This window comes from Panthera uncia, chromosome X (genome assembly GCF_023721935.1).
Source record: "Panthera uncia isolate 11264 chromosome X, Puncia_PCG_1.0, whole genome shotgun sequence".
Taxonomy (NCBI): Eukaryota; Metazoa; Chordata; class Mammalia; order Carnivora; family Felidae; genus Panthera; species Panthera uncia.
In genome coordinates, this window is record NC_064817.1 from 94,322,621 (window position 1) to 94,335,484 (window position 12,864).

At 44.1% G+C, this 12,864-nt stretch overlaps 1 protein-coding gene across 1 annotated transcript in view; it reads right to left on the bottom strand.

The window, feature by feature from the left end:
* TMEM255A (transmembrane protein 255A) overlaps window positions 1–12,864 on the bottom strand; it is a 54,814-nt gene that overhangs the window by 35,794 nt on the left and 6,156 nt on the right. The window contains exons 2-3 of the mRNA XM_049644806.1: window positions 12,121–12,263; window positions 2,160–2,222 (exon numbers count right to left, since the gene is read on the bottom strand). Of these exons, the coding sequence (XP_049500763.1) occupies window positions 2,160–2,222; window positions 12,121–12,263 (206 nt within the window). The remainder of the gene's footprint in view (window positions 1–2,159; window positions 2,223–12,120; window positions 12,264–12,864) is intronic.

Sequence of the window (12,864 nt, forward strand, 5' to 3'; positions counted from 1 at the left end):
ATGTTCAGGGCAAGCTAAGAAACTCATTCAGTGAGTCTGTCAGCACCAAATGAACATCCAGCCTATTGTCCAAGGAGGAACACGTGTGGCTCTTCCAGGCTCAGACTCAGAAAGATGTCGGACCTTTGACATCATGTGGTCCAACCCCCTATTTTATTTACTGGTGGATTGGAGGCTCAAGGAGGGGAAGTGGTGTGCCCGGGGTCACCATCCGGTCTGATGCCCACCAACTCCTAGTTCAGTGTTCTTCTCAACCCCTCGCAGTGGGCACTGATGAAGACAGGGATGGTTCTGAGGCCCCACACAACCCTACATGGCCTTCTGCATTGTTGAAGAAAGAACAGTCAACTTAGTAAGATGTAAATACCAAAGACAAATACCAAAGTAAATACCAAAGACATTTGACAAGGGTTGAAGTCTCTGGAACTGATCAACTAACTCTGCGTAATATATACAAAAAGTTTTCTTTTTTCTTTTTAGTATTTATTTATTTTTTCTTAAAAATTTTTCAAATGCTTATTTCTTTTTGAGAGAGGGAGAGACAGAGTGCGAGCGGGGGAGGGGCGGGGAGAGAGAGGGAGACACAGAATCCGAAGTGGGCTCCAGGCTCTGGGCCGTCAGCACACAGCCCGACCCAGGGCTTGAATTCACAAATCTGGAGAGCATGACCTGAGCCAAAGTCGGACGCTGAACCGACTGAGCCACCCAGGCACCCCCCAAAATTTTTAAGTAAGAAAATGTTTGCTTGAACCAGACCGCCCTATACTCAACATGTTGTATGATGAGTATATATGCATATGTATATGCGTATATATGTATATGAGTGTATATATACATGTTATATCATGTTATATGATCATGTTAAATGACAAGTTTTCCTAATAATTCGTCTTCCACTACAAGGGTGATACTACAACCCAATGCGGGGGAAGGTGCTTACAGGGGCAGGGGCAGGCGCTGCCTAAGCCTACCGTCTGCCCGTGGTGACCCTCAGAACTAGATGGAATCAGTGTTTTGCTTTCTTCAGGTGTTTGGGGGCAAAGAGGGGGGAAATAGCATGGCATTAAACTGCTCTCCCGGGCAAAATCAAATCAAAGTCAAGGCCGCCCTAAGGTTCTCCCTCCTCTACAGGCCAGGAGGAAATACTCATCTCCTTCAGGAGTTGTTCAAAAGCCTCTCCCCATAAATCTCACTTCACAGCGCTACAGAGAATTGGTAAATAATGGATGAACGATGTCATGAAATTGGCATTATCAGCTATGCTATGATCAGCTCTACAATTAAAACTCTCCCGTTATTTTGAATAATGTAAGCCCCAAGTGCAAACACAACAGGCAGGGGAGGCGGGGAGTCCAGGTGAAATGGAAGAAGAGAACTATGATCTCTCCCTTGAGGGCGATTCATATGAGAACATATGGTTAGAGTTCTCTGTCCCTGGAGCTATGACGTTATCTGATTAAACGTGCTGTTAAATAGACCCCATTATCAAAGTCTAGATGCCACAGAGGCTTGTACTGGGGGAGCCTAATCAGTCCACCATCTGACCACTCACCAGGCATCTTGATTTACAAGCCAATAAATCTACAATATGCTTGCAATTCGGTCCATACCAGGAAACCCAACAGCTTGCCCTTGTGGCCCCCGTTAGGACATAGAACTTTCTAAGTTTTACCTCCTGTTACATGTTCCTTCTTCCTTTGAACATTACAACACACTTAGCTTTGAAGTATGAGTCGTGGGAATACTTTAGGTTGGCTTCATAATTTTGTCTTTTGTGTGCCCCAAGTGTGACTTGTCCTCTTGATCTAAGTCTCCTAGATTGTAATACCCTAAAAGACAGGAGCCCTCTGCAAAAACCTTCCCCAAAGGTTATGCATCTGAGAGGGAGGAGGAGAGCAAAGGGCAAGATCCAGAATATTCTATCTCTTTCACTTAAGGAGACCAACTAGGGCACTGAGGGAGCATCGGGCAAGATGAGAACAAGTCCCATACCACAGGGTCACTTTCGCACAAGTTCCCTGGAGGCTGAGGAGAAAAGGCAAAGGAGCAGTTACTTTTGTGGCCCAATGTGGGCAACCTTAGGAAGTGTGTTATTTAATTCATAAATATATTCAGCTTTTTCAGACAAAGAGTGTAATTCTATAGCGATGCAGACTTACCATCTGCCGTTTGTTCTCGACAAGGTTTGATCCGATGATTCCAAGGAACGATCCAAAGCCGAGCTGCAAAGCAACATGGCAAACATAGCATGTGGGAAGGTGGCCAGCCTGGCCACACGATCATTGCAGCTCCTGGATATGACTCAGGACAACGGAAAAGAACTGGGGTATAGATGCTAAAGCCACATGCAACTGTTACACAGATACAAGGTGTTCAATAAAAGTGCTTCCCCCACTATTTGCAAATTTTTTCCTCATAGAAATAAATCATACCTAAAAGCTACGAGTAAAGGTCAACCAGAGCGTTTCAGAGCCTGCCTATCTCAATGTCAATATCCATTACCTAGTGCGTGACTGGTGAGTCAGTAAGAGACATGTAACGGTGAAAAGCACACATTATATTCTGATCTGAATCTTTTTTTTTTTTTTTTGAAAAGAGGCCTTCTACTCTGATGCATGGATTACAAAATGAAGGTTTGAAATAGCAATTTTCGATGCATCCGGCACACTAATCAAACCCAGGAAGTACTTTAGAAATCAGCAAGCACCTTAACCTAGACTTAAAAAAAAAAACCAACCCTATTTTTTGAAAGCTTGTATTTGTGGCTGACCCACTGCAATTTATGTTAGCACTTATTCACCTCTTCTTCCATCTCTGCTTCATTTATGGACAGAAAGCATTCATTAGAGGGTGAACAGAAATGGCAGCGTAAAACCCTGCGAAACAATTTCCCTGTCTAAGTGGATTGGATGATGGCTCAGTGTAGCGGGTCCCACTTTCCTCTCACTTCTGCCATTAGCGGACTGAGGTGGCCCGTCTCAGCTGAACACGATCACTAACGAAGGCTGCCGATAGGGGTAAAAACGGAAGAAGTAAAGAGTGGTGAGCATGGGCCAATAAATCTTAACACAAGCTCGGCAATGTAGCTGCGAGTCTCTTAACCTCACTAATGGTCCCGGTTTCCATCTGCAGCCTTACCATGGCTAACAGGGGCATCTATTTCAGTCTGAGGCCCCCCCCAAGCCTTACACCTGTGGTTGGAAATCTAATGGCCTGGAGGGCGAGGCAGGAATGTGGTGGGCTGCCTGGGGGGGCTGGGTCACTGTCTCAGAAACCCAAGGATGAAAGGGAATGAAGGGAAGGAATGAATACAAGTTTCCAAGGACTCATTCTTCAGGGCCACTCAGCCAGCAACCCCTCTTGGGAAATAGAAGCCGAAGTGTATGAAGAGTATATCATGTGCCATCCAAGACTCTACTGAGAACATCCTCACTCAACAGGTAAACTATGCCCATCTCCCACCTGTTCTTATTTATTTGTTTGTTTGTTTGTTTGTTTGTTTAGAGAGGGAGAGAGTGGGGGAGAGGCAGAGAGAGAAACTCTCAAGCAGGCTCCTCATGGTCAGCACAGAGCCCGATGCGGGGCTGGATCTCACAAACCACCGTGAGATCATGACCTGAGCCGAAATCAAGAGTTGGACGCTTAACTGACTGAGCCACCCAGGCGCCCCAACACCTGCTCTTAGTTTAAATGTAATTGAAATGTGTTGTTTTATACAGTATACTGATTAAAACCTGGTTCTCACACCAGCCTGGCTTCCTGCCCCAGCTCTTCCACCTTTGTTTGTGGGATCTTGAACAAACTGATTGGCTTCTCTAAACCTCAGTCTCCGAATCTGGAAAATGGGGACTAGAGTGGTGGCTATCTCGTAGGGCTTTTGCAAGCACAAACCAGGATGATACATTGAAAGAACTTAGCACAGTGCTTGGCACACAGTAAGTACTCAGGAAATATTAATTATTGTTCTAGTGATTATTACCATTAAAAACTGTTTTTAATGTTTATTTATTTTTGAGAAAGAGAGAGAGACAGAGCACGAGCCAGGGAGGCAGAGAGAGGGAGACCTGGAATCCCAAGCAGGCTCCAGGCTCTGAGCTATAAGCACAGAGCCCAACACGGGGCTCCATCTCACGAGCTGTGAGATCATGACCTGAGTCGAAGTTGGACGCTTAACTGACTGAGCCACCCAGGCGCCCCTGATTAGTATCGTTTTTGAAGACATTTAGTTTCTGAGCAACTCTAACCCAATTTGAGCTGGAAAATCTTATCATTGCTTGCTGTATTTCATAACACAGCTTCATGTTTTCTCTTATCCACACCTCCAATATATTCCACAGCTTTTATTTTTTAGGAAGAATTCCATGAATAGTTTGTGTTCATGGCACTCTGGACCACTTGTGGAGACTGTGAGAAAATCAGAGGCAGTCTCTTACATGGAAAATAAGTCCTTTGACTGAGCAGCTTATCAGTTTCCACAGATATTCACTTAATGGTCTCCTGGACCCCAACAGCAGTCTTGACCTTCAGACAGGAAGCAAAAAACCTCGTCATTCCTGGCACTCTCAAATAACTCTGATGGTAGTGGCCAGGAAGAGGTGGGCTGAAGCCTTATGGAATTGACTGGAAAGACAAGGCACTTGGGACCGAAGTCCCAGGTTAGACAGTTACTTTATCCAGTTCCCTCCTTTTCTTTCCATTCCATTCTAATCCACTCCGATTCATTCAACTTTCCAATATTCACTAAGCACTTGTGCCAGATAAACAGGATGTGGTCCCTGCCCTCCAGGGGCTCCTAGTCCAGTGAAGGAGAGACAAACTGTGGGTTAAGGACCGCAGGCAACATATAAACATAGTGCTACAGGAGAACAGAATCATTCATTTTGTATTATATCTTTGGCTCTGCTATTTGTAAACTGTGTGACCTTGGGCTAGTTCCTTAACCACTCTGTGCTTCAGGTACCTCACTTATAAAATGCAAACCGTGATGGTAACTACCACACAGGGCTGCTGTGAGGATTAAATGAGATAAAGTATGTAGTGTGACTTCTACTAGGTATATACCCAAAGAAAACAAAAACACTAATTCAAAAAGATACATGCACCCCTCCATTTATCGCAGCATGATTTACAATAGCCAAGATATGGAGGTAATCTAAGTGTCCCCTGATAGACGAAGAGATAAGGAAAGATGTGGTATGTATACGCAGCCATAAAAGGGTGAGATATTGCCATTTGTGACAACCTGGACGGACCTAGAGGGTGTTATGCTAAGTGAAGTAAGTCAGAGAAAGACAGATACCATATGATTTCATCATATGCAAAATCTGAAAAACAGAACACATGAATAAACACACAAAAAGCAGGGTCAGACCTATAAATACAGAAAACAAACTGATGGTTCCCAGAGGGAAGGGGGGGGGGTGTGTGGAGGATGAGCAAAATAGGTGAAGGGGAGTGAGAGACACAGGCTTCCAGTTATGGAATGAATAAATCATGGGAACAAAATGCACAGCGTAGGGAATACAGTCAATAATATTATAATAACGTTGTACGGTGACAGATGGTAGCTATACTCGTGGTGAGCACAGCACAATGGTTGAATCACTATGTCATACACCTGAAACTAGCACAGCATTGTGTCAACTATACTCAAATAAAAGAAAACCTTTTTTAACAAAGTACGTGGTGTGACTTGCATGAGGTAGGACGCTAAATAAATGTTAAGTCTAAGATTTCACAGAGGAGGAGACATTTTAACATGGGGTCGAAGATAGGTAGAGATCACCAGGCAGGGAACTACTGTCTTTTGAGTCATGCTGGAAGAATTCACTCACCTGGATGACAGGCTGATGAACGCACCAGTGTTGCAAAAACTACCGTACATTTGAAAAGCATTTTAACTTAAAGCAACACGTGCCCTCCATTTTGGTCACAGTAACGCTGTGGAGTTCGGTGGAGCTGATACGATTCCCATCTGACAGATAGGAAAATGGTGGCCTAGAGAATTGTATGGACTCATCCCCTCTTATAGCAAGTTACTGACAGGGCCAGGAGTCCACAGGTGCCCCGACCAACAGCTGGTGTTCTTTCAGCCACACTGTGCTGCATTTGTGGTGTGTCAGTAGAATAGTGACTTTCGTCACTTCCCCTCCCTCTCCGGGAAAGAGGTTCCCTGCAAGGATGGAGTGAAAAATCCTATCTGAGGAAGAGCTGAGGGGTTGAAAATAAAAAGGGGAAAATCAACAGAATTTCCTGAAAGTGGGCAGCTACTTCTAATCGACTGTTTACTCTCCTGAGACCCCAGAAAGGGAAGCTCTTTGGCTCTCCCTCGAGAACTGCAGGGAATCATGGCAAGTGTAGGCCTTTGGACCTCCATCTTGATTCCCCATTACCTGAATAAATAACCAATTTGCTTTGATTTGGCTGCCCTCCACTCGTTGAAGGAAAACACAAATCGTTAGACATCAAAGTCAGATTTAACGGCTCTTTTTGGACTAGGCCGATTCCCATTCACTGCACCGAGGCTCAGAAGGATTAGTCGTTCAATACGTGTTAATTGGACATTACTCTGTGGCAGGCACCGTGCTATATCTGTGATTTGGAGGCCAGAAGTAGGGGCGGGGGATATGATACTACAACCAATGAGACTCACCCTCAAGGAGCTATAATTAGGTAAACTGGTCCACAATTCCTTCCCATAATCCTGAAATCCACAAAGCTCTTAAAAACGAAAGGTTGGTTTTTTTTCGTAACTAACTTGGTGGCAAAACCTTAAACTGATGTGAGATTATTTTACAATCTTTATCCACTTAGTATAAAAACTCAGTTTATTAGAGGAATATGAAAGTGCTTGATTATGGGGTTTTTCTCAACCCCCCTGGGATGTTAGATAATATAATATATGCACTGTATTATCCTTCTAAAATAAAAAAGAAATCTAGGGGCACCTGGATGGCTCAGTCCATTGACATCTGACTTCGGCTCAGGTCATGATCTCACGGTTCATGGGTTCGAGCCCCACATCGGGCTCGCTGCTGTCAGCCTGTCAGTGCAAGGCCCGCTTCAGATCCTCTGTCCCCCTCTCTCTGCCCCTCCCTCACTTGTGCTCTCCATCGCCAAAAAATAAATATTAAAAAAAAGAGGGGCGCCTGGGTGGCTCAGTCGGCTGAGCATCCGACTTCAGCTCAGGTCATGATCTCTCAGTCTGTGAGTTCGAGCCCCGCGTAGGGTTCTGCGCTGACGGCTCAGAGCCTGGAGCCTGCTTCGGATTCTGTGTCTCCCCCCCCCCCGCACCCCTCCCCTGCTCACACTCTGTGTCTCTCTGTCTCTCAATAATAAATAAATGTTAAAAATTTTTTTAAAAAATATTTTAAAAAAGGAAAGAAATCTAAATTCTCCAACACATCTGGCCCAAGGATTCAGATAAGGGATCGGGGACCTGTAAAAACAAAACTAAATGAGAATATGGCCCTACAGATGCCACAAAGCAGGATTTTTTTTCCAGGAACCATGAGTAGGAGAAATCTATGGCGGGGAGTTCAAAGATGGCAGACGCCACTGTGGACGCCCGTGGTTGAAAAATGTCCTGCCTTGTCTTTAAGTTGGGATAGAACAGAGCATTTGGATAAACAGAGAGGAAACGCAGGGAGGACATTCCAGACCAGGGGGAACAATGAAAATGACAGCAGCAAGGCAGAAAAATCCAAGTTGCGTTCAGGGCCATGAACTGACAGTTTTGGCAAAAGAGGGGGGAATGGGAGACCAGACCAAAGGCATCTTTGGAGTGCTGTGAATGACAAAACTAAGGAGGGAACAGGGAGCCAATGAAGGTTAGAACTTTACGGCATTACAAGTCTTATTTAGCAAATCCAGACTCAAGACCCATCTTTGAAATGTACCTTAGGGGTAGGAACTTTATTTTAGAATGATTTTATATTTTAGAGACATTTTCAACAAGAGGTGGACAAATTTCTCCCTAATTCACAATAAACTGCAAACTTCTACCATCCAGAGCTCAGTATGTTTCCTTAGCATGCTTTAGTCTAAACTTTGTTGGATTTATCAAGAGTCTTTACATGTGAAGCTGAAGCCACATCTGCCTAAAGAAAGTTTCTGGGCCATTATTTTGAATGATCTCTGCTGTCTCAGTTTCCTACTATCCCACGGTAACTCTGATATAATTTTTCCATTAACTCACACACACACACACCCCCACCTTGTGAACGGGGCTGAAACTCCTCTTTTTTTTCTCCTAAAGAAAACCCAGGCTGGCATGGGTCTTAGCAGTACAACAACTGGGGAGAGGGTACAAGAATGAAAGATTTCCATGCTGATCAGGTGGCCAACCCCATCTTGTGGGTTGCTTGGGAAACACATTTAAAGGCTTCATTCTCCCGGATCGAAGGTTAAAGTGTTACAGACAAGGAGCGCACTCTCTCCCCTACCCTTTCCAGCTTTATACAACAAGTGAACCTCTTGCCTTTTTTAGGCCTCCGGTGTAGAAAGCTCACTGAACTCTTCTGGAATGGAATGTCTGGAACATTCGTGGATAGTAAAAATCCTAAACCAGTTTGTCTTTCTTCACCGATTTTAAGTTTTTAAAAAAACTGCGCCGTTCCGCTTGGACAGATTAGCACCTTTAAAGATGCATACATGCATGTGTGTGTCTTAGGATGCTGGCACCACATTCTAGCTCAGATCAAGTAGCTCATGACCTATTATAATGCACCTTGCCATACAAGGGCACCTCGCTTGGCAAAATGAATATGCCCCAGAAAAGTTTCATGTGAGTTTGAGCTGTACAAATGTAATTATATTTTAAAATGCCCGAGTCTCTATATTTAAGTGAGTTGTATGTATAATAAGCCTTCTTTTAATGTAATAACTGCGCCCTAATTTGTCTGTTTTGAAATTTTGAATTCTCATTTATTGTTAAAGCATTTAACCCGCAGAGCTAACCCCAAAACATCAGAGTTCCAAGTAGCCTGAAATTTTTCACATTGCTATACACTGATCATTTATATTCAGAGTGACCAATTTGCCAGTATGGAATCTTAAAATGCCTGGGTTTATTGCTGAGCATATTTTATTTATTGGGTTTTAGTCCTCCAAGTGGTTGCCGGTTCATTTGAATGAGGCTCCCCTGGGGTAGTTAGTAAAATGCAGATTCAATTTGTATTACTTTTCCAATCAAAATTAGCTCATCAAAAGGAAATTCAGGTTCCTGGGCCATACCGAGCCTACCAAACCAGAATCTCTGGGGGTAGGGACCTGAGGTCTGCATTTCCCACAGCTTCATCTGGTCATTCTTCTGCACACCAAAGTAGGGAAACCACTGGCTTAGAGTTTATACAGTACCTACCTCTCTAATAACCAAACGGGTCAATGAGCGAAAGCATCCCACTCCCGGATAAATCTGGATTGTCAGGCACACGCTGTTTCAGAGGCCTGAGTCGTCACCGTATTTGTTACAACATGATTTGACCTCTAAACCCAAATGGATGTTTCTGCCTTTCGATCTGCAATCTTCCCCATTCATTTCTATAATTAAAACCCATTTTAAAGAAACAAATCTACAGGAACTCTAAGAGCACATTTTTAAAGGGTAAACCACGGGGCACACTGTCTGTTAGGGATGGTTCTCCTCTTAACATTTCCATATTAGCTTTTAGTGAAACACACACACACACACACACACACACACACACACACAGAGGCACGCACCCCTTCAACTACCCGAGCTTGCTGAACATCAGGTACTCGAATACCAACAATCATGCGCCCTCCTTCCTTTGTTAATGCATTCCAACCTAGCCACCCACAGGCAGCTATTCTACAGAGCAGGTTCATAGCCACTGTTCTAGAATAGGAGTTCCTACTCTTAAATGACAGGGAAAATACCTTTTCCTCACCCATGGGGAGTCTGACTCTTGGCTTTGAGCATCTGTTCATCCGTCAGAAATATTTTACAAAACGCAGCTACCTGAAGCACACAAAGTCACACAGACCCTATAAATTGCTTTTCCAAGCCACCAAAATGCAATCTTACCTCCCCCTTCCTCCTCGCCCCCCTCGCTTGTGCTTAAAAATAAAACCCAATTCTGCTGACAACTGGTTTTCTTGCCTCACCACAGGAAGTGGACCGGGTGAGTTCTCACATCACACATTTAACAGAGGGACACCTGCCCTTGGCTGGAGGGAGCCCTGCCTGCCCAAGAGTGGCGAAGGAACTTCCCAGGCAGCCTGTGGGAGGTGGGAGGCACGTCTGGCGCCAGCCAGCCAGGGCTATTGAGGAGGCTGACTGTGGAATCCGTGGCCTAGGCAACCCTCGTCAGGCTTGGTCACTCGCAGCAGCTTGGGCTTGTCAAAGACATCCATCTTTAATCCTTTCCTCTCCCTTGACTTCTCTCTCCAACCCCACCTCTTCAAAAAAAGAAAAAAGAAAAACAACAACAACACAAACACATCTGACCTCTTTGCTGTACTAACTATACATAAAAGAACCATCCTAAACTTCCAAACTTCCTCCCTGTTCTCTACAATCACTTACAATTGACAATTTATATAATTGATGGTGAAAATATGACCCTACCTCTAGGGTTAGGCTTTTGGGATCAGCAGCCGTGTGTGTGTCGATCCAAATGAGGCTCATGTTTGTTTTTGTTTCTCTTTCCTCTTCTTTTCCCCAGATTTATTGAAGTATAAATGACAAAAGAAATTGTATCTATGTCACGTATACGACACGATGATTTGCTATAAAGTGAGGCTTTGTATGTCAAGAGTTCGGTGGTTTCCAGAGCGGATCCCACGCACCCTGGTGATGGATACAACAATCCACTGATGTACACTAAGAAACTATTCGAACTCTTTTTTCCTATTTATTGTTTATCTAAACTAGTAAGAGAAATTAAGCGGTACAAATATTCAATAAACAGACTGTCACTGGCGCCCTCCCCCGGTGTGAATGTCAGATAACAAGGTCAGCCGTCTTGCAGGGAGGAAAAGGCAAGATCCCAGCAGCAACCAGTTGATGGCGGGGCTTTTGACGTGTGCCCGGACTGCGTTATCTAGCTTTAACTAAACTGGTCCCTATCAAATGGACAGGTGGTTTGGAAAGGCTTCTGTTGAGAAACCGCAAATTGAAGATGACCCTAATAATGTAAGTAAGCAGAAGCGAGCCACAAGAAAATGGCACAGTTGACACTTGTCTCGGGATGAGCTTTTTGTCAGCTACGCAGTGGGATCGACATTAAAAAAACAATGACGCCACGCTGTATGGTGACAGACGGCAGCTACGCTTGCGGTGAGCACAGCATAACATGGAGAGACGTGGGCTCACTATGTCGTACACCAGAAAGTAGTGTGATATTGTGTGTCGACTCGACCCCAATTTGAAAATTTCCAAAAATGATGCCACGGTAACCTAATTGTACCTGATAAGTCAGCCAAAACTGTTCAAAATGATCTAGCGGGCTACTTGAAATAAGGATTCATAGCCACTACCTTTAATGACCGACTTCACGCGAAGTGGAGGTCATTCTTTGAAGTTAGCATGAGGATAATAAAAGTTATTTCTTTTGAATCTAATTCTTGAATTTCCATGTCTGTATGTTTTAGGAACATGTATGAAACCTGTAAATGGATAAATATACCTATCTTAGAAGTAAATGTTCCACATGTGTTTCCTGGTAGGAATGCAGGCTCACTTTGGAGGTCAGCGCTGACGGTCAGAGTGTCAAGCCGTCGTCAGGTTTCAGGTAGGGTCAGGTGACGCCTGTTATACGTGGGAAAGCAGGTGCCCAGAGAGAAAGGGACCTTAGCCTAAAGCTAACCCTGCTGGTTGGTGACACCTCGTAGACCAGAAAATCACGGGCTTAAAGGGCGAGGTAACTTGCTCAGCAGCACACTGCTAATTAGGGACACAGCTGGGATTCCTCTGACTCTCAGTCCAGTGCTCTTCTTAACGGGCCCAGAGTTTCCTCTCTGTACACATACAGAGAAATATACAGGAGGAAACCTGAGCAAACACTGGAAACTCAGACAATCAAAAACCCTCCGAGTAGAACCCGAAAGACCGCAGCCAGCAAGCCCCTGAGACCTACCTAGGCCTTTTATACTTACAATAACTCCCGGGTAATAACCTCCGACGGTCACATTCTGGGTCCTGGTGGTTGCGGCAAGGCCCACCGTGAGAATCAACACCGACACAATAAGCAGAGTCACGGTGACATAGATGGAGTTTCGTTTCCTTCGATTGAAGGCTCCTGAAAGCACACAGAGAAACTGAAGTGGTTCATTTTGGCCGGAGAAGGGCACGGACTTACAGGGAAAAATCACTGGGAAGGTCTTCCTTTCCTACCCCAACTGGTAGCTGGGGTTATCTCTGGGGAGGGGAATTATGGGGAAGGGATGGAGCTTCCGGTATTTTGCAATCATCAGGTGCCACGTTTACAAGAAGAAAAAAAAAAAAAAAAAATATATATATATATATATATATATATATATCCGGTTTGAAAATGAACAGACGGCATCTTAGCAGTTACATTAAAAAAAAAAACCCACAACAAATTTTGTGCTTTTGCCATTCCATGAAAGATGTGTCGTACCCACTTAGTAGAGTGTTTTTTAAGGCCAAATTACAAGGCCTATGATAAATGGGAAGTGTACGCATGGAGGCATTAAATGAAAATATTTTAAAGCCAAAATGCAACTAAGAAGGGTTATTTTTTATAAGCCGGAGATATGAAATTTCATTTTCAGTGTAAATATCACAACCAAGCCAGGTACTGGGATTCTTTTTTTCACTTATTTCTGACATTTGCCACCTCGTGTATAAACTTTAAAATGGTGTGTTGGCAAGATTTG